Genomic DNA, 20,296 nt, shown 5'->3' with positions numbered 1-20,296 from the left:
GGGCCCAAAATGTGTTTTGTCACCATTTCCTTTTCTGGTGTTTCAGGTTTTCAACAAAATCGTGGCTCTCACAGATATGCCAAGTGTGTGGCAAGAACATGATCTTTGGTGTAAAGTGTAAACACTGCAAGTAAGACACTCAATATTCAATTCATATGTATGATGATGTCACATATTTTCATTTTTCTCTCTGCAGATTAAAGTGTCACAACAAATGTACCAAAGATGCTCCCTCTTGTCGGATATCATTTCTCACATGTAAGCAATGATCATGATCAGGGAAATACATTAAGATCTTAATTTAAATTTCCAATTTGCCATTACAAAATGCATGTTCCATACGTCACTGAAACATCTGCTGAAAGAAACATCAGCTGAATTTGTGACATGACTCTATTTGATGAAACAGCTTGTAATTATGCAGGTTCTTCAACATTATAAGGATCATAATATCATCTGGAGTGGTCACGGTTTGTGACCCCATGTAAAAACATTTTAATTTGGACACCACCATTTCAATGCTACAAACTGAAAATAGAAACTCAAGTCAAGAACAAGCATGTTCAAAATGGGTTTCTCTATGATAGTTTCCCAAACTTTTTTGCAGCGCCCGCGCAGTTTTTCCAATAAGTATGCATATTTGTATACAGACAATCTGGTGACCGATGGTTGTTGTATTGGCTGCTAAAGGCTTTTTTGCTTCCTTTTTTGTCTCAGGAAAGGAAGTTGGCTGTGTTGTATGCTTCTCGGTCCCACGGACCCCAATGATGCTGTTGTTACATTGTTTTTATTTCACCACACGCATTGTGTGTGTATTTAAAAAAACTGGCTGTGCATTTGCTTGTTTATACGCATGCTTGGACGAGCACCAGTTCACTTACATGGGTTCACCAACATGGGCGAAATGGGCGAATGAGCAAAGTTTCCAATTTGAACACTTCAAAGGTGCTGCCGGTCACACGAGGGCGCCTAACCATCCGAACTGCCTTGACTATATATGAGCACACATTCAGTCCGCATGTAACATAACTTAATAATGAAAATTGTTCATGATAACCCCAAGCCTCCCTCATAACACCAGGGACCCTCTAGGACGTACGCACCCTAGTTTGAAACCACTATGACATGGTATTTATATGGGGAATGTATGCCCCTTTGTGGAGTCACCCTCTGTACAGTAGAAGAGATGCACAGTTGGTGGTAGGGAATTAAACCCTTAACATAAAGGAAAGCAAGCATGCTGGTAACCAAAGCCAAAATTATTTTGATGAGAATTCATTATGTTTTGTTTTATTCGTGCACTGCAAGGATGCCATTCAAGCTAGGACCACCGTCAGTAGGAAATTATGGGTTATCATTCAATTAAAAAACCTGCTATACATTCACAGTGTCAATGTTTTTTTGTAGTGCCAAATATGCGAAGGGCAGAATCAGTGCCGTCTGATATCCATAATCGTATTGATCAAAAAGCCAAGCTCCCACTGCAGTTTGGCACATTACCAAAGGCAATAACCAAAAAGGTATGTACAACTACTGCTGCACTAGAATTTGTGACCCGACCTACACGACCCGACCCGACCCGACCCGACCCGACCCGACCCGACCCTACCCTACCCTACCCTACCCTACCCTACCCTACCCTACCCTACCCTACCCTACCGTACCGTACCGTACCGTACCGTAAATCTATTTCACACAGGAGCCTCCTGTCCAGCTGGACTCCAGTAGTAACCCATCATCAGCTACCTCTTCCACACCTTCCTCTCCAGCACGTTCCCAGCAGAGTAACCCACCCAGTGTTGGTGCCACACCCCCACTCAACACATCTCCACAAGGTTCCCAGGGCAACAACTTCCACTTCCCAGGTCAGCCTACTGTGGCTACCTCGTACATTCACTGCCAAAAACTAATGTTTTACATGACTGAAATTTGATATGAACATTTGGACGATTCCTCTTGCCCATACTGTAGTTTTATTTTACATGTTGTTTTACATTACACAAAACCCATACATCTGTTATTGTTTGAGAACGAATGCATCTGTCCACGATAAATGAAATATTAATGTGTATGGGGATGGAATAACTAGGTTAGGGTTAGGAGCACATTAATTGTCTTAGTATCTTTAGTTCCTGTCTGTCTTTGTTTAGTAATAAATGCATGTTTACAGTTGAAATTAAGATACATAACTGAGTTAGTAGAGTAACATGGCACAGCTATGAGTTATTTCTAGGAACTAGAACTAAAAGAGGGATTTTAATGTTATTTCTGTTGTCCCCTCTAAGCAGATGTTGCTGATTCCAAAAATTCCGATAGTCAACAGTCTGACAGCTCCAATGACTCTGGGTAAAATGCTACAAAGAAAAATGTGTGCTTCATCAATTACTGTCTAAATTAATTATTCTTTTTCTTAGAGTATCGCAGACAGCTATTACTGAGACGCAGGTAAAAGCAGCTGAACAAGACCAGGTTTGTACAGGCATTCCATTTGACACTTGTACCAACAAATGACAGAAGCAAAATTATTTATATTTAGCTTGAAATCAAATGCATTTTTCAAATCATGCTTAAGTTGTTCACAGTTAGCGTACAATATTTTGTATACTTAAAGGCAGTGACGTGCGGTGAGGTTCATGACTGGGGAGGCACTGACATAGGCAGCTGTGTGATTACGCAATCCTCAGAGGAGGCTAGGCAGGAAGTTGGCTCCTCCGAGCGAATCGTCTTCAGTTTTAAAATGACTATAAAAAAATCAGCAATTTTGGTTCAAAATGATACAAAACTATTGAAATTAAAGGGAAAATTACTTTATAATAAAAACAATTGAATTAGTTTTTCCCCTTTTCATGATGGCAGGGGAGGCGTGGCACGTCCCTGCTTAAAGGGATACAAAAGCAATGATGGTCCATTTTTCACTAATTAGCCCAATTTAAGTAGTCTTTTTTTATCAGGAAAATTAAAAAAGTTAGCATTTTTGATCCATTCATTTTGGAAATAATGAAATAACTCATGTCTTCAGAAACGCACACTTTTGATGTGGAATATGGCCACACACCCTTCCTCTCCATGCCGTGGTCATCAAAGGAAGTGATCACAATCTCGCAATTTTGGAAGTCATTGTTCATATATCGCTTGCAATGTCAAAATAACGGGGATCAATCAGCCTCAAAATGCATGTGGACATCTCTATTTAGGCCCATTTCTACCTCTGAAAACCTCATAAAACACCTTTCCATGGCTGACTTAAGAGCAAGAAATGAGCAGCCTCTCTGCAACTAATGTGCTCTGTCACGTCTGTGTACTTCCTTTCATCAGTCACCAACACGATGCATTGTAAGAGGCTTTATGTTAGCTGAACTGTTTATGAGTTGTTAGATATTCAATTGAAATCTGTAAAGGTTCGTTTGATTTACATTTTCCCTGAAGTTCACGTATGGGAATCCCCCCCGCCACCTATCTAAAAAAGAGGTGCTTGAAACAGCCACATTCAGCTGAAGGGTCAGTCTTCTTGCTGGAAGTCCAGTTCTCCCAATCTTTCCAACAAGCTGGCCTACGGGCGTTGTCTTGTAGTTATTTATCCGAAATTAAGTTGTAATGCGGCCAGCGGCGCAGAGAGCTTCCTCGCTGAGCAGTGCACTTTTATCTTAATGAATTAATTATACTGTATGTTGTTCTTAATAGAGAGCAGAGGAGAATCATCATGCTTGCCAAGTCAAGAGCTTCTCCAATGAGGACTTTGATGAAGATGGGTTGGAAGACCTCCCCTCGTCTATCTGTCGTCGTAGGACTGTTGGTCGCTGGAGGGGGGGCATCGACCGTAAAGCCAGTCAGACCAGCGTTTACCTGCAGGAATGGGACATCCCATATGAGGAACTGCAACTCGGAGAGCTTGTAGGAAAGGTGAAGACAGAGATGCTCATTCCTTGAAATAAAACCAAAAAGCAGCATGTAGATATGAAAAAAATTACATGGCATACACAGGACATATAATACCATATATTATAAAAAAATCAAGGGGATGACAGTTTCTTTTGTTTAAACTTGAACACCACCCAGAATTTTAAGCCTTATTATACCGTACATTGATTAAAAACTGTTAATTGATAAAAGAGCTCGAGCATGCTGAAAGTCAATTTTGTTGTGGGCCACACCGTAGTTATGGTTTTCCTCGTGGGGCCATGAACAGAATAGAATAGAATAGAATAGAATAGAATAGAATAGAATAGAATAGAATAGAATAGAATAGAATAGAATAGAATAGAATAGAATGCCTTTGTCATTGTATATAGGTAGGTATAGCAGGTATACAACGAAATTGGGAGCGCTGCTCCGTTGGTGTTTTGTAGGAGGGAATGGGAGTGTGAAACATCGAGTGGGATAGTATAGAATACAGAATCGGCATATATTAGGAGGACAGTGGAGAATGTAACTTTGTCCGCTGGTGCAGGATTGGAGTATATGGTAAGTTGCTTTGCATCTAGGGTCACGCAAGGTTGTATTCCCAGTAGTAGCAGCAGGTGGTAGACTGACTTCATATCTGAAATTGCACAAGATATTATACATATAATGTGTTCTGCACATAGAATATTGTATTGCACATGTTATTAACATGTCATATTGAACTACGTATATACACACACACACACACACACACACACACACACACACACACACACACACACACACACACACACACACACACTTGAAGTGGCTTTTAGCAAGTTGGGTGTACAAGATTTTAGTATACTGCGGAATGGATGGTAACCTAGGCGCATTGGCAGTGGTTATTTTTGGTTTACTTGTTTTTTGCTGTTGTTGTGTGGACGCCACAAAACCACATAAAACAGGATTGGGCGGATCCTGTAATTGAATCCAATTCGCTTTGATTCTGAAATACTCAAAACTTAACACAGCCTAAAATAAAACACACAAGCCCAACTCAGTAACATCCTGTAGCCCATGGATATTACAGCATTTAGTCAATTTTGTTTTTCTGTATTTTATATGGCTATACAGGATCAAATATTATACTATGTTATTAATGAACCAAAAAATGGCAATCAAAACAATATCACCTGCCTTCATATGAGTAAGGACAAAAATTGGAATAATCAATTATAGTGAAATACGATGTTGAGTTATTTGTCTTGACAAGGGTCAAGCAGACGCCTGTGTAAATCTCCAAACATGAGTGTCTTTCAACTCTCCAGGGTCGTTGGGGGAAGGTGTTCAGGGGTCGCTGGCATGGTGAGGTAGCCATTCGCCTTGTGGAGGTTGACGGCAATAACCAGGAGCACCTGAAGCTTTTTAAGAAGGAGGTGATGAACTACAGGCAAACCAGACATGAAAATGTCATCTTGTTCATGGGGGCCTGCATGGCCCCGCCCCACCTTGCTATTGTCACCAGGTAGAACAAAGATGACTAATTTCTGCTTATGTTTTTTTTTCTTTCCCCCTCCAATACATAAACACAGATGTTAACATTTTTGTGACAATGCTGCATATTTTTTTGCTTTGCAGTTTCTGTAAAGGGGTGCCTTTATACTCTTTTGTAAGAGAAAGAGGTCATTTGTTGGATATAAATAATACCAGACAGATTGCACAAGAAATTGTAAAGGTAAGAAGCATCCATACAAAATGGATATCATTTTTTTAAAATTACAATGATGTTAGGACACTGTGTAAAACTGATATAAAAACACGTTATAATGATTTGTAAATCCCTTTCAACCTATACAAACTAATGTTTTTGCAATTGATGATCCTATTGATTAGACTACTCGGGGAAAAGTGGTGCTGCATGTCAATGTATTTCATTCACAACGATGTAAACACTGAAACATTCCCTCAAAACGTGGAAATCAATTTTTGAGTGAATTCTTATCCTACAAATATTTTAATAGCAACTTCTTGAATGTGTGGCACAACTGTGGATGGATGGTGAGGTCACATATGGGTGAAAAGTGGTCTCCAATTGCCCACATTACATGCACAGTCAGTTACATCATCTGCAATTTCTGCTTCTACAATGTCAAAGTCAAAATCTGCTTTATTGTCAATTTCTTCACATGCCAAGACACACACAGATATCGAAATTACTTTTCCCACTATCCCACGGTGACAAGACATAGCACACAATATACATACACGTAAAAACACACAAAAAGTAAAAACAAGGAGGCACAAACAATGAATAAATAAGAGCGATGAATAAATAATAAACAAATAACATAATAAATAAGAGGAGCAAAAATGGAGCAAGTGTGCATACAGCACACAGTCAGAATATAGCGCAAAAGTACAGGACATTACACAGGAGGGGGGAGAGAGTTCAGGATCCTAACAGCCTGGAGTATGAAGCTGCTGGTGAGTCTGGTGGTGCGGGAGCACAGGCTCCTGTACCTCTTCCCAGAGGGCAGAAGATCAAACAAAGAGTGACTCACATCACACACAATCGTGGTCGCCTTGTGGGTGAGACTGTGTGAGCGCTGATTTTAAAAAGAATGAGGTGAGCTGCTTTGATTGAAAAAAGGAAAGTTTACTCATCTGCAAATATGGGAAAATACCAAATAAGGAAAGTCTACTCATATGCACAGTTAAACTGCGCTTTGCGCTAGACTTGGCTGAGCATAAATATAGGGCCTCAAACTGATGAAGGCTTATTTTTTGCAACTGTCATTTTCTCTCGATTGAAGCCTGCAAGATTAGTTTGGTGCTGTATGTCAATTTGGTAATTTTTGTTGCCAAAATTAAATTAGTTTTTTGGGGGTTAGTTAGTGTTCAAATAAGCTAGAAATATTGGGGTTCAATTTTCTCACCCATTTTATATGTCAGTGATTAGGGGTGGATCAAGGACAGGGAGGACACAATTGGATAAAGTTAGGAAACACCAGTTATGGGTATGAGAGTTCATAGGCTTGAGAAAAGAGGCAAGTTTTTAGACGGGACTTAAATATAGGGAGTGAGGGTGAGTCGCAGACAGATTGAGGGAGAGAGTTCCAGAGTCGGGATGCTGTGCAGGAGAAGGCTTTGTCACCGAAGGATTTGAGTTTAGATTTTGGGACTGTTAGACGTGAAGTAGTGGAGGATCAGAGGGGACGGGTGGGGCGGTAGGGGATAAGGAAGTCGGATAGGTAAGGGGGGAGCCAGGTGGTGAAGGGCCTTGAAGGCGAGGAAGGAGTATCTTGAAGATGATACGCTGCTTGATGGGGAGCCAGTGAAGAGAGTGGAGAATGGGAGTGATGTGTTCGCAGGACCGGGTGTGGGTAAGGAGGCGGGCAGCAGAGTTGTGGACTAGTTGAAGTCTATGGAGTGAGTGAGCGAGCAATGATGCCAGTGAGAAGGGAGTTGCAGTAGTCAAGCCGGGATGAGATGAAGGCATGTATGAGGGATTCAGCGGCAGGGGGAGAGAGGCAGTGTCGGATTTTGGCGATGCGGCGGAGGTGGAAGGATGAGGTCTTGACAACTGAGCTAACATGAGGGTGGAAGGACAGTGTAGCGTCGAAGATAACGCCAAGGTTGCGTGCCAGAGGGGAGGGAGTGATGATTGAGGAGTCAATGGTGAGTGAGATGGGTCCAGTTTTATTGAGGGAGGATTTAGTGCCTATGAGGAGGAGCTCTGTTTTGTCATTGTTGAGTTTGAGGAAGTTGTGGGTCAGCCGTGTTTTTATTGTAGAGATGCAAGTTTCAAGGTGGGTGAGGGGAGGGTTTCGGGTGGGTGCGGTGCATATGTAGTTCTGGGTGTCATCATCATAGTTCTTGAGGCGATGAAGATCAGCAGCAGTGTATATGAATGAGCGAGAAGTTGGTGAAATAGGAGTAGTCGAAGTGATAGTCCATGGAAGAGATGAGACGTGACAGCAGCTGAGAAAAATCCAGATAAAATGCTAGCAGGCGGGTGGTGATGTTGGTGCAGTGGGTGGCGGTGTTGGTCGATCTGTACCCGCACAAACGGCAAGCCCCGGTGTGCCATGGCGGCACACAGCCAAGCCACGGCCGGCGAGCTTGCAGCGAGCGGGGGTTCCCACCGAGGACGCCGGCCGGGTGGCCAGAGAGCTGGGGCAAAATTGTTGCCGAGTCCAGAGCAAGCAGCCTCAGAGCCGGGAGGCAGGAGGGTCCAGTGGTGGTTTGGCTAGCTGGCTAACGTAGCTCGGAGCCCAAGGGAGCGGGAACAGAAAGGTGCGAGTGGAGCTGCGGAGATGCGCGGTGGACGGGAGACAAAACGAGGAAAATAAAAGAAGGGACGGCACACTTAAAACGGGAAACGCAAAACAAATAGCGGACAAACAAGTAGCGGACACGGTCCGGGACAGAAGCGGCAGGCAACAATTCAGACGCCAGCGTTGCTCTAACCCGGAAGACAACGGACGGACACATGTGACGTTGATTGGCCCTTCCAACGTGTGCTGCCAACGGCCAATCACCACACGAGCCGGATGATGCATGTACAGTACAAAGGCAGTCTGACAATTGATTGACACATCATTGTGACAGTCTTGAGTAGGGAGGGAGGGAGGGAGGGAAGGTGTGCAATAAGTAGTGGTTTATAGTCCAAAAAATACGGTACCTCTTTTTGTTATACCTTTGCAAGTGTCACACAAAGCTCGGTGTGGTGCAATATTGACTGTTCTTACAGAATTTGCAGGTTGCTTCATACTTGCTAACGCCAGTTCTCGATGGTCAAGTCTGAGTCACCAAAAATGTGTAGTCTGGACTCCGAATCGAGTACTACAGCCCTGCTTTGTAGTGTTAGGTTCAATATACAGTATGTTGAATGTAGGTTGAATTCGCTGTTTTTAATAGGTTGAAATGGATTTGCAAGTCACTGTATTGTGTTTTTTTGTTTGTTGATGTTTTGTTTAACACAACGTCCTGCCTGAGTTCATTTGAATTTTTTAGTACGTATAGTATGTACAGCTAAACAGATACCATTTTCTCACAACATGAGGCCGACTTTTGACAGTCCCAAACTGCTATGTATTATTTGCATATTTGTCTCTACCAAAGGGAATGGGCTATCTGCATGCAAAAGGCATCATTCACAAAGATCTGAAGTCCAAGAATGTTTTCTATGACTCCAACAGAGTAGTTATAACAGATTTTGGTCTCTTTGGGATGGCCGGTGTGGTAGAAGAAGGAAGGTAAGAATGCAACAGATGTCTTCAGTTTATGCTATCATTGTCTACATTGTGATTGCAATGTTTTGTGTGAATAGAAGAAAGAGTGTGTTGAAAATACCCCAAGGATGGATCAACTACCTGTCCCCAGAGATTGTTCACGTGATGAGCCCAGACGTTGCTGAGGACCAGCTGCCGTTCTCGAAAGCTGCCGATGTTTATGCTTTTGGGTATTAAATGTCAATTCAAAACTAATAATTACATAAAAATCTAGAGTTAACATTATTTGAAATATTCCAAATGTTCATGGTGATTATTGGTTTGTTCTAAGCCTGAAAGCAAAAAAATGGCTTGAGAGTAACATTACTGCACAAATGTCATCTGTTAAACTGCACAGCACGTTGCACCAGACCCACACGATTGTTGTAGGCGTAAAAAAGAGGCCAGGACAATCAACCAGGACAAATTTCTATATATTAGGCATACAGGTTTTTTGGTTAAGAAGTGCAATTAATTTTATTTATTTGATTTAACTTGATATTGCCTTTTTTCAGTACAATCTGGTATGAGCTGCATGCTAGAGATTGGCCAATCACCAACCATCCCGTGGAAGCAAAAATCTGGTTAGTGGGTAGCAATGAGGGCATGAAGAGGGTGCAGACAGATGCCAACCTGGGCAAGGAAGTTATGGTAAGTCTATAGCATAAAGTAGAGCTATTACATTGTTTTAAAAGACTTTTAGGTTGATTTCCTTGTAATATTCACTTTTTAACTGTGTGTATGGACCCCTTTAAGAGTTCGTAAACAATGTGGTGTCATTTTGGGGGCGTGGCTTAGGTGGAGGCAAAGAGATCCAGCATGCTCGCTTGACATCGCAGATTAACATATTGTGTTTATGTAGAAATGGATACGAAAAATGGACATTTGAGTGAATATGTAAGCTCACACTCCACGATTGTAAATGCAGTCACAAGTGCTGCTAATTCAAAGACAAGGATGTACTAGGCACCTCAGAAAATCTAAACAATTGTGCTGATAGTTTTAAAAATTATTTTTACAGGTTGAAGTGGACAATAGGTGGAATGCGCATCAGAACTTTAGTGGCGATTGGTCGTAATTTTTGGACGTTTAGTGATACAAAAGTTACTACAGCTCATAGTCAGACAGGTTAACAGACACTGCTCCCTCTAGCTCCTATGGCTTGTCAATGCAGAATTAGCATCCGACAGCTAAACTAACAAGATTAGCAGTGCGATTTCAGCTTTTTACCTCCCAGACATGGGCCTATGTGCCGCAGCCAAAAAGCTCATAGTCTGCCGTCGATCGCATTAGCTAGCCACGGCCTGTGACGCAGCTGGGAGGATCTCCCGTCTGCATCGCCCGAAGAAGCTCCCTGCCCGCAGTTTTTGTTCATCGCCGCCTGACCTCTCCATTGTTGCCACGACCCTCTGCCCATCTAGCTCCATCCAGGAGTATGAGATACAGCAGCCTGTGTCGCGCTGCCCAGTCAGCCGGCCCATGTGTGTCAATTACGGATAAATAACTCAGAGAGCACTGAACTTCTAGTAATGTGTAGCCAGCCAAGTGTGGGCACTTAAAGCACCTCCTTTTCGGATAAGAAAATATGTCACATGCGGGATGGAGCAGGGTGACCAAATGCAGCTTGGACCACGGTTTATTGAAGGGAAAAGGGTGGTGGAGGAGAGGATGAGGGGAACAAACAGGAGGACATAGCAAGACTAACAGGGAGGCAAACAGGCAGGAACAAACTGGCAAACAGGAAAACAGGAAAGAGCAAACAGGGAGGACAACAAAACTGACTAATAGGACTGACTAACAGGACTGGCAACAGGCTAACAGAACAATCTGACCGGGAGTGACACGCATACAGGACTTAAATACAAGACTGGAAACAAGGGGCAGGTAACGGCGATTACAGTGATTACTGGTAGGACACAGTCGGGGAGGGGCGAGTGCACAGATGCGGGACAGAGATGCGAACGGAAACCATGACAACAAACTATACTTGACTGCAGGAGAAATTTTATTTCTATTACATTACAACGATGACCAAAATTTAACATTATATTAATTGGTGGAGGAAAATTGAGCCGTGAGGAGCGTTTCCACATGTTGATGGGGCTTGGAGTTGAAGTGATAATTACGTCAAAATAATGTGTTAGAGTGGTACTCACTCTAACTTGTCATGGTGAGTGCCTAATGGTGATTCACAGTCATACGTAGTTTAGTGAGGATATATACGTATTTGTCAATTTGTAACAACTAATGTTGGCATGTATCAATGTTTTGCCACAACAGGAGATCTTTTCTGCCTGCTGGTCATTTGAAATAGATGACAGGCCAACCTTCACCCAGCTGGCGAGTATGTTGGACAGGCTGCCGAAACTGAACCGCCGACTGTCCCACCCTGGACATTTCTAGAAGTCGCTTGAGTCTGTATGATAGAAATTGGGGGTCCAACCAACAATCAACTTCACTCACAGTGATACACAAAAAGGGAGCTTGAAACGACAGCAAATGAACCAACATGACAAGAACCAGATTGATACGTAAATCACTCGACAGAGTTCTTCACAGTATCCATCCACTGTGATCTGCTTGGGAAAGGAGGGACAATTGAGTACAATACTTCAAGCTGATTGGGTGATGTGGCAATCTGTGCAGCCTGTGCAGCCTATCAAACTTTGTTTTGACCAATCACGACAGCAGAAACCCGAATCAGGGAGTTAAAGAAGCACAACCTTCCAAAAAGAAAGTGTGAGTAACTGCAGAAACAGAATTAATCGCAACATCCATGCATTCATCCACCGGTGTCACCAGTGTGGTTGATTCGTTGGTTTTCCCCGGCTCAGTGCTTCTTGTTTTTGGCGCAGAAACTTATCTTGACCCTAAATACATTTTTGCTTTGTGGTTGGTTCGGTCATTCAGTTGTGCGGGCCTGGGACAAGATGGATTCTTGTGTTTTTGTAAACTCACAAATACTGTGAGAATTCAGCTTGCAAACAAGGTTAGAAATTAACTGCCCAAAACATGATTTTGCAGATGGATGAAGTTGTTATGCAATGTATCAGGAATGTACAGGAAGTGACTTTGCTGTGACTGTTAAGTTTGTACTTACCAGAAGTTACCGTAATTTTCGGACTATAAGTCGCTCCGGAGTATAAGTCGCACCAGCCATAAAATGCCCCCAAAAATGAAAAAAACATATATAAATCGCTCCAGAGTACAAGTCACATTTTGGGGGGCAATTTATTCAACAAAATCCCACACCAAGAACAGTCATGAACGAGCAACAACAGGCTAAACGATAGCAACAACAGGCTAAACGATAGGTATGCTAATGTGACAAACACAAAGAGCTGAGAACGGGCCTGACGTAACATATAGAGTTATTAAAGACAACTATTACATAAATAATGTGTTTATAAAACCATCTGTGTCAGTCCAATTCATTAAATCCATCGATCGTTCGATACGATAGCAACAACAGGCTAAACGATAGGTATGCTAACGTGACAAACACAAACGAAGAGCTGAGAATGGGCCTGACGTAACATATAGAGTTATTAAAGAGAACTATTACATAAATAACACGTTTATAAAACCATCGGTGTCACTCCAATTCATTAAATCCATCGATCGTTCTTTGTCAACAATGTGTGCGCGCGGCTGACGGCGCTTGCAATTCAAAATATTCCACAGGCCCTTATAACGATATATAAATTATATTTCAAATAACTATTATATAAGCAATATTATCAAACCATCTGTTCACTTTAAATCATTAAATCCATCAATCAAATTCCTCGTCCTTTGTCAACAACGCCGCGCGTGCGTCCTGACGTCAGCTTCGTCGTTATTCCACGGATCTACTATATAACTATATTGTAGTGTTAACAAAGTACAAGGAAAGACGTGGGTTTGGTAAACGGCTCTTTATTTAACAAAACAAACTTCCAAGCGTGTGGCGGCGAGGACTTCCAGCCACCGATGTGGAAGAGAGCTCCATACAATAGGACCGGGCGTGCGTAAAAGCCATGTCTGAGCCCCATGCACCGTCCGCGGACAGCCACCCGGCCGAGCGCCGGCCCCCGACTTCGATCCACGGAGGTGAACGAGAGCTCAGTAGAGTAGGACCGGGCGTCCGTAAAAGCCATAATAGTTTTTCAAACGTTCTGTCACTCCAAATCCTTAATTCTTTCAATCTCTGCGTCCTCCGTGTGACTTAGAAACAAAGCCGCTAATGATGCCGGTAGTACGTATGTGGGTACGTTTGTCCTGTATGTTTGTCCGCGCCACTGACGTCACTTGAAATTCAAATTACAGTAATGCTTTGGTATACATCACGGTTCTCCAAACTTTCTTTCTGCTGCTCGATTACTGTTTTCGGCTGCATATTTTACAACTTGAAGTTTGTTACCTGCAAAATATGAGTTTCTTTTTGGTGCCATTTTTCTTAAGCCCTTCCCATTTGGAGCGCCCTCATCCAATTTCGTCTGAAAATATATTTTTTTCAGATGTAGTTTTTTTGTTTTGTTTATTTGGTTGTTTCATCAGTCAAAGTCTGCTTTATTGTCGATTTCTTCATATGCCAAGACACACAAAGAGATCGAAATTACGTTTCCACTATCCCATGGTGACAAGACATAGTACACAATATGCATACAAGTAAACAACACAAAAAAACAAGAAGGCACAAACAATGAGTAAATAAGAGTGATGAATAAATAATAAATAAACAAATAACATAATAAATATAAGAGGAGCAAAAATGGAGCAAGTGTGCATACAGCAGACAGTGGACTTGGATATGGCGCTTTAAAGTGTTAATTGCTGTATTTGATTTTTTCTCTATTCTTTATGTTTTGAATATGTTCAAGATAAAGATATAAAAGCATGTGAAGTGATCAACTATACTAAAAATAACATGTGAAGTAGTCAACTATACTTGTAAGTACGTGATGTGTTAATGATCAAGTAAAAATTTGTGAAAAAAAAAACCATATATAAGTCGCTCCCCCCAAACTATGAAAAAAAACCGCGACTTATAATCTGGAAATTACGGTACACAAATCTCTCTTTTATGATATGGTCTGATTTTTCTCTTTTCATTTTGCGATGTCCTAATCCATGTTCTCCTGCTGTACCTGATCACCATGTTCAGGATTTTGAATCCCAATATTTCTCTTTATTCTATACGCCTCTGTTTAAAGCTGTTACTATTTTCATGTATATCCTCTCATTTCCACTCCAATGGTGGACCATGGGATCATTATCATCGCTCATCCTCCTCTCAGACAATAAATAATAATACTGTACATAGTATTGGTATGTAGTGTATATAATAATAAATACTTTACTATTAATGTATTAAGCACTGGGTGCTCACTTATGTTTTTTAGATCATTCAAATGTAACGGTTTGATACTTACGTATTATGCAGTAATGCAGTAAATACCCTACAGCACAAACTTAGGCTGACTTTCTTACACAAGAGTTTGAAAGGTCTTTAAAGATCCCAATCTAAATGTCGATTCCCTTGCTTTCGAAAACACATCTGTAACACCGTGACATACAATCAAATTAGCAACATTTATTTAAAATTGTTTCCAGAAGTCAATTCAATCTAACATTTGACCAATTCTGCATTTTTAACACAATATGTGCGTGGTTACTCATTTATTTTCGTTTATTTTTAAGATCCCCTTGTTAGACAAAGTTTACAGGAGAAAATAAGATACCTTTCCATATTTCAATCAATTCTCAGAATATCTACAGGAGGGTGCAACTTAAATTCCCCCTTAAGAGGTTATATTAATATGTATAATAAATTAAAAATGGAATTAAAATTAAGACTTTGGTGACATAATTGTCATAGTTTCTGCAATTCAAATTTTCCTTTTTTTTTAAGTGCTAAGCTGCTCAGTAGTTCCTCATCTAACCAGCTGACTGCTTCCTCCTCTTACTTCACCACTAACTGTTTTTCACTGTATACATTGCCACCACTTCTCCCTGTATTAAAAAGCTTCATAGCACAGAGACTGCTGTATTCAGCTTATTGGCTCTAGCTCCTCTTCTATGTACGCCAGTGGTAACATTAAAATTGATGGTTGTCATAGTTTATGAACAAATGTATATACAGAGATAAGATGAATTGCCGTTGAAATGTTTTTATTGTTCCATTTTGTTTTTCAAAATACTGTTAAGGACACATTATGGGATATGAATCTTTCAATTGCTTGTATGCCAATGTGTCTGCAATAGCCACAATATACACAAACCGTCACACTAAATTGACAAATATAATTAGGCATTTTAGTGATCAATACAATACAATACAATACAATACAATACAATACAATACAATACAATACAATACACACGGACACAAAATAAACAATCAGCAGTCATCAAAAAGAGAACGAGGCAATCTAAAAACTTGAGAATAGGGGTAGGAAACCCTGGTCTTACAAGAGCCATATCCTGCCTGTTTTTCCATCTCTCCCTGCTAACAATAACTATTTGTATAAATAACAAACCTTAAGTGGGCGCTCACCAATAGCATCAATTTGTGGGAAATTTCCATCTCTCCCTACTAACAATAAATATTTGTATAAATAAGAAACCGAAGTGGGCACTCGCCAATAGCATTAATTTGTGAGGAAATACGAAAATGACCACATTTAGACAGTTGCACACTTGACAGTGATGATTTGCTGATGCTCGTAACTTTTTTGAAAAAAAATTAATATAACGGCAGGGGGGGTTGCTCGAGGCATTGAGAAGTTTGCTAAATATAGCTGAAATTGTCCTCAAATTGTCACACTTGCAGCAGAGGAATTCACTTAAATATAGACCTATAGACCTAATCTAAAAAGCGTATTTGTGCAATGCTAAAAGTAGGGGATATAAGTGTGCTTTATTTCCTTATTCTTGGGAAAACCTGTACCAGAATTTAGAAATTGTAAAAAAAAATGCATATGTATGATAAGTGTTTATAGTTTTGAGATGTATGTTTGTTTGTTTTTAATTATAGGGAGCTTTACAGAGGATTTGTGCCAAACGTTATGTCTTTTGTATCAGAAATTTAATACATTAAAGTTGATATCTGGACTCAGAACGTTCTGCAAGCTATTACAAGGTTCAGTCATCTCGTTAATTGTTAGTTTTAGTTTAAGCTTCCCAAAGAGGAAGTCCACTGGTTAAAGTTATGCATACAATACACGCTGTGACACAGATTGTTGTTTGACTTTTGGCTAGTCCTTTTTTAGTCAGGGGGTAGTCGTATGATGTTACTCGTGTGATGTTTGGTACAGTTTTTACGCCAGATGCCCTTCCTGATGCAACCCACCCGTAGTGTAAAAGGGTCTTGCCGAGGGACCCAAATGGGTGCTACCTTTGGCCTTGACCAGGATTTCACCCCTAGTCCCTGGTATCCGAAGCCAGCCACCTGACACTGTAACACAGATTGAAAGGCAGAATTTAGAATTTGTATTGAAATTGATGTCAAATTGAAGGGGAATCTATAATAATGCCACCAGTAAGAGTAAAAAACCAAATGAACAGAGATATGTATTCAGGAAGACAAATCCTCAGGAGCAGTGTATTTGTCTTTCACTTTTAACACAAATTAATCTTGTGACCCGGCTGAGACAACACAGAGACAGACATCTCATGTAAGGTCCTGAAGACATTCTTGTAAATATCAAGCCATCTATGTAAGAATCTTTTTTTTTAATGGTACTAATGATAATAATCTTCCTCCGCTTTCAAGTTCCCCATTAAATTGTTCTATTAAACTGTCTTATCCCTGACGTCGCAATGATCGGTGTCGGGGATGTGTGTGTGTGTGCGTGTGTGTGTGTGTGTGCACGTGTGCGCGCGCACACACACACGCACACACACACACACACACACACACGCACACACACACACGCGCACACACACACACAGTCAGCTACCAATTGTGCAAGTTCTCCCACTTGAAAGATGAGAGATGCCTGTAATTTTCATCATAGGTACACTTGAGACACACTATGAGAGACAAAATGGAACAAAAATCCAGAAAATCATATTGTTTGATTTTTAAAGAATTTATTTGCAAATTATACTAGTGGAAAAAAAGTATTTGGTAAATAATGGTCTTGATCTGGGGCTCCACACAAGATCTCAAGGTCAAAATGATCACAAGAAAGGTGAACAAAAATCCCAGAACCACATGGGAGGACTTAATGAATGACCTGCACTGATCTGGCACCAAAGTAACAAAGAATACCATCAGTAACACACTCAAGTAACCACAGACTCAAACCATTGAGTTTACACAGCCTGTTGATTCTTCAACTTTTGTTATCACTTTTAGTTTACACATCCTGGCTAGTTCCTTTTTGAGACATTCACGAAGTGGAGCTGGAACTCTCCTTGGTGCATGTATCACTGGTATTGCATTTTCTTTTAACTGAATCTGATAAGGCAGGGACGTGCGATCAGAGGAGGTAAGAGAGGCTACGCCACCACTGCCATCATGAAAAAGGGAAAAACAAATTCAATTGTTTTTATTATAAAGTAATTTTCCTTTTAATTTCAATAGTTTTGTATCATTCTGAACTAAAATTGCTGAATTTTTACAGTTATTTTAAAACCGAAGACGATTCGCTCGAAGCAGCCAACTTCCTGTCTACCCTCCCCTGAGGATTGCGTAATCACACGGCTGCCTATGTTGACAGGCTATGCCAGGGGTCTGCAACCTTTATTATCAAAAGTGCCATTTTGACCCCTTGTCTGTCAAAAAAATATTGTAGAGAGCCGCACAAAATAAAAGAACTTGTAAACTTTTAAAAGTTCTCATCTTTTTTTTATTTTATTTTAGCTGTTATAACCACTGAATACAACAAAAAGTAGCCACTTAGCTGAGCTTTAAAAATAAACATAAAATTAGGACCATTCTTGACAAGTCCATGTCAGTGCTCTCCCGTCCGTACTCTTCGGGTTTTTTGCTCAGCCAGCAATAAACTGAAGCACCTGAACATACAAAAAAAATCTACATCAGCTCGGAGTCAGATTTTTTTTTTCCAGGAAAAGTAATAGCTTAGGGGCCAAAGAGGTCAGGTGCAGTGTGAGCTGGGCGGCGGCAAAAAGCAGGGACCTTGGCGGTCTGATCTCCGGCTGCAGAAGCTGGCTCTTGGGACATGGAATGTCACCTCTCTGGCTGGAAAGGAGCCCGAGCTGGTGTGCGAGGCAGAAAAATTCCGACTAGATATAGTCGGACTAGCCTCCACGTACAGTTTGGGTTCTGGTACAAGCCCTCTCAAGAGGGGCTGGACTCTCTTCCACTCTGGAGTTGCCCACAGTGAGAGGCATCGAGCAGGTATGGGTATACTTATTGCCCCCCGGCTGGGCGCCTGCACATTGGGGTTCACCCCGGTGAACGAGAGGGTAGCCTCCCTCCGCCTTCGGGTGGGGGGACGGCTCCTGACTGTTGTTTGTGTCTATGCACCAAACGGCAGCTCAGAGTACCCACCCTTCTTGGAGTCCCTGGAGGAAGTGCTGGAGAGCGCTTCTTCTGGGGACTCCATCATTCTACTGGGTGACTTCAATGCTCACGTGGGCAATGACAGTGAGACCTGGAAGGGCGTGATTGGGAGGAACGGCCCCCCCGATCTGAACCCGAGCGGTGTTCTATTATTGGACTTCTGTGCTCGACACGGATTTTCAATAATGAACACCATGTTCAAACATAAGGGTGTCCATGTGTGCACTTGGCACCAGGACACCCTAGGCCGCAGTTCGATGATCGACTTTGTAGTCGTGTCATCGGATTTGCGGCCGCATGTTTTGGACACTCGGGTGAAGAGAGGGGCGGAGCTGTCAACTGATCACCACCTAGTGGTGCGTTGGCTCCGATGGTGGAGGAAGATGCCGGTCCGACCTGGCAGACCCAAACGCTCTGTGAGGGTCTGCTGGGAACGTCTGGCAGAATCTCCTGTCAGGAAGAGCTTCAACTCCCACCTCCGGCAGAGCTTTTCCCACGTCCCGGGGGAGGCGGGGGACATTGAGTCCGAGTGGACCATGTTCCGCGCCTCCATTGTTGACGCGGCCGACCGAAGCTGTGGCCGTAAGGTCGTTGGTGCCTGTCGTGGCGGCAATCCCCGAACCCGCTGGTGGACACCGGCAGTAAGGGATGCCGTCAAGCTGAAGAAGGAGTCCTATCGGGCCGTTTTGGCCTGCGGGACTCCGGAGGCAGCTGACAGGTACCGGATGGCCAAGCGGAACGCGGCTTCGGCGGTTGCTGAGGCAAAAACCCGGGCGTGGGAGGAGTTTGGTGAGGCCATGGAGAATGACTTCCGGACGGCTTCGAGGAAATTCTGGTCCACCATCCGGCGTCTCAGGAGGGGGAAGCAGTACAACGTCAACACTGTTTACAGTGGGGATGGCGTGCTGCTGACCTCGACTCGGGACGTTGTGAGTCGGTGGGGAGAATACTTCGAAGACCTCCTCAATTCCACCTACACGCCTTCCATTGAGGAAGCAGGGCCTGGAGACTCTGAGGCGAATTCTCCAATCTCTGGGGTCGAAGTCACTGAGGTAGTTAAAAAACTCCTCGGTGGCAAGGCCCCGGGGGTGGATGAGATCCGCCCGGAATTCTTAAAGGCTCTGGATGTTGTGGGGCTGTCATGGCTGACACGCCTCTACAACATTGCGTGGACATCGGGGACAGTGCCTCTGGATTGGCAGACTGGGGTGGTGGTTCCCCTCTTTAAGAAGGGGGACCGGAGGGTGTGTTCCAATTACAGGGGAATCACACTCCTCAGCCTCCCTGGTAAGGTCTATTCAGGGGTGCTGGAGAGGAGGGTCCGTCGGGAGGTCGAACCTCGGATTCAGGAGGAGCAGTGTGGCTTTCCTCCTGGCCGTGGAACAGTGGACCAGCTCTTCACCCTCGGCAGGATCCTCGAGGGTGCATGGGAGTTCGCCCAACCAGTCCACATGTGTTTTGTGGACTTGGAGAAGGCGTTCGACCGTGTCCCTCGGGAGGTTATGTGGAGGGTGCTTCAGGAGTACGGGGTGCCGAGCCAACTGATAAGGGCGGTTCGGTCCCTGTATCACTGATGCCAGAGTCTGGTCCGCATTTCCGTAAGTCGGATTCATTCCCAGTGAGGGTT

The 20,296-nt window shown here is 42.6% G+C and overlaps 1 protein-coding gene across 1 annotated transcript in view; it reads left to right on the top strand.

Annotated features, from left to right (window-relative positions):
- Nucleotides 1-14,511, top strand: part of LOC148394813 (kinase suppressor of Ras 1-like) — a 55,914-nt gene extending 41,403 nt beyond the window's left edge. The window contains 13 exon segments of the mRNA XM_088380677.1: nucleotides 47-130; nucleotides 197-258; nucleotides 1,408-1,520; nucleotides 1,700-1,865; nucleotides 2,289-2,346; nucleotides 2,415-2,469; nucleotides 3,682-3,900; nucleotides 5,211-5,407; nucleotides 5,521-5,617; nucleotides 9,007-9,140; nucleotides 9,215-9,346; nucleotides 9,671-9,806; nucleotides 11,436-14,511. Of these exon segments, the coding sequence (XP_088236803.1) occupies nucleotides 47-130; nucleotides 197-258; nucleotides 1,408-1,520; nucleotides 1,700-1,865; nucleotides 2,289-2,346; nucleotides 2,415-2,469; nucleotides 3,682-3,900; nucleotides 5,211-5,407; nucleotides 5,521-5,617; nucleotides 9,007-9,140; nucleotides 9,215-9,346; nucleotides 9,671-9,806; nucleotides 11,436-11,558 (1,576 nt within the window). The 3' untranslated portion in view covers nucleotides 11,559-14,511.
- The last annotated feature ends 5,785 nt before the right edge of the window (nucleotides 14,512-20,296 follow it).

The sequence above is a fragment of the Syngnathus floridae genome, chromosome 7, assembly GCF_059516105.1.
Source record: "Syngnathus floridae isolate MCC-2025c chromosome 7, RoL_Sflo_1.0, whole genome shotgun sequence".
In the NCBI taxonomy this organism is placed as follows: Eukaryota; Metazoa; Chordata; class Actinopteri; order Syngnathiformes; family Syngnathidae; genus Syngnathus; species Syngnathus floridae.
This window is presented reverse-complemented; position numbering and strand designations above follow the sequence as displayed.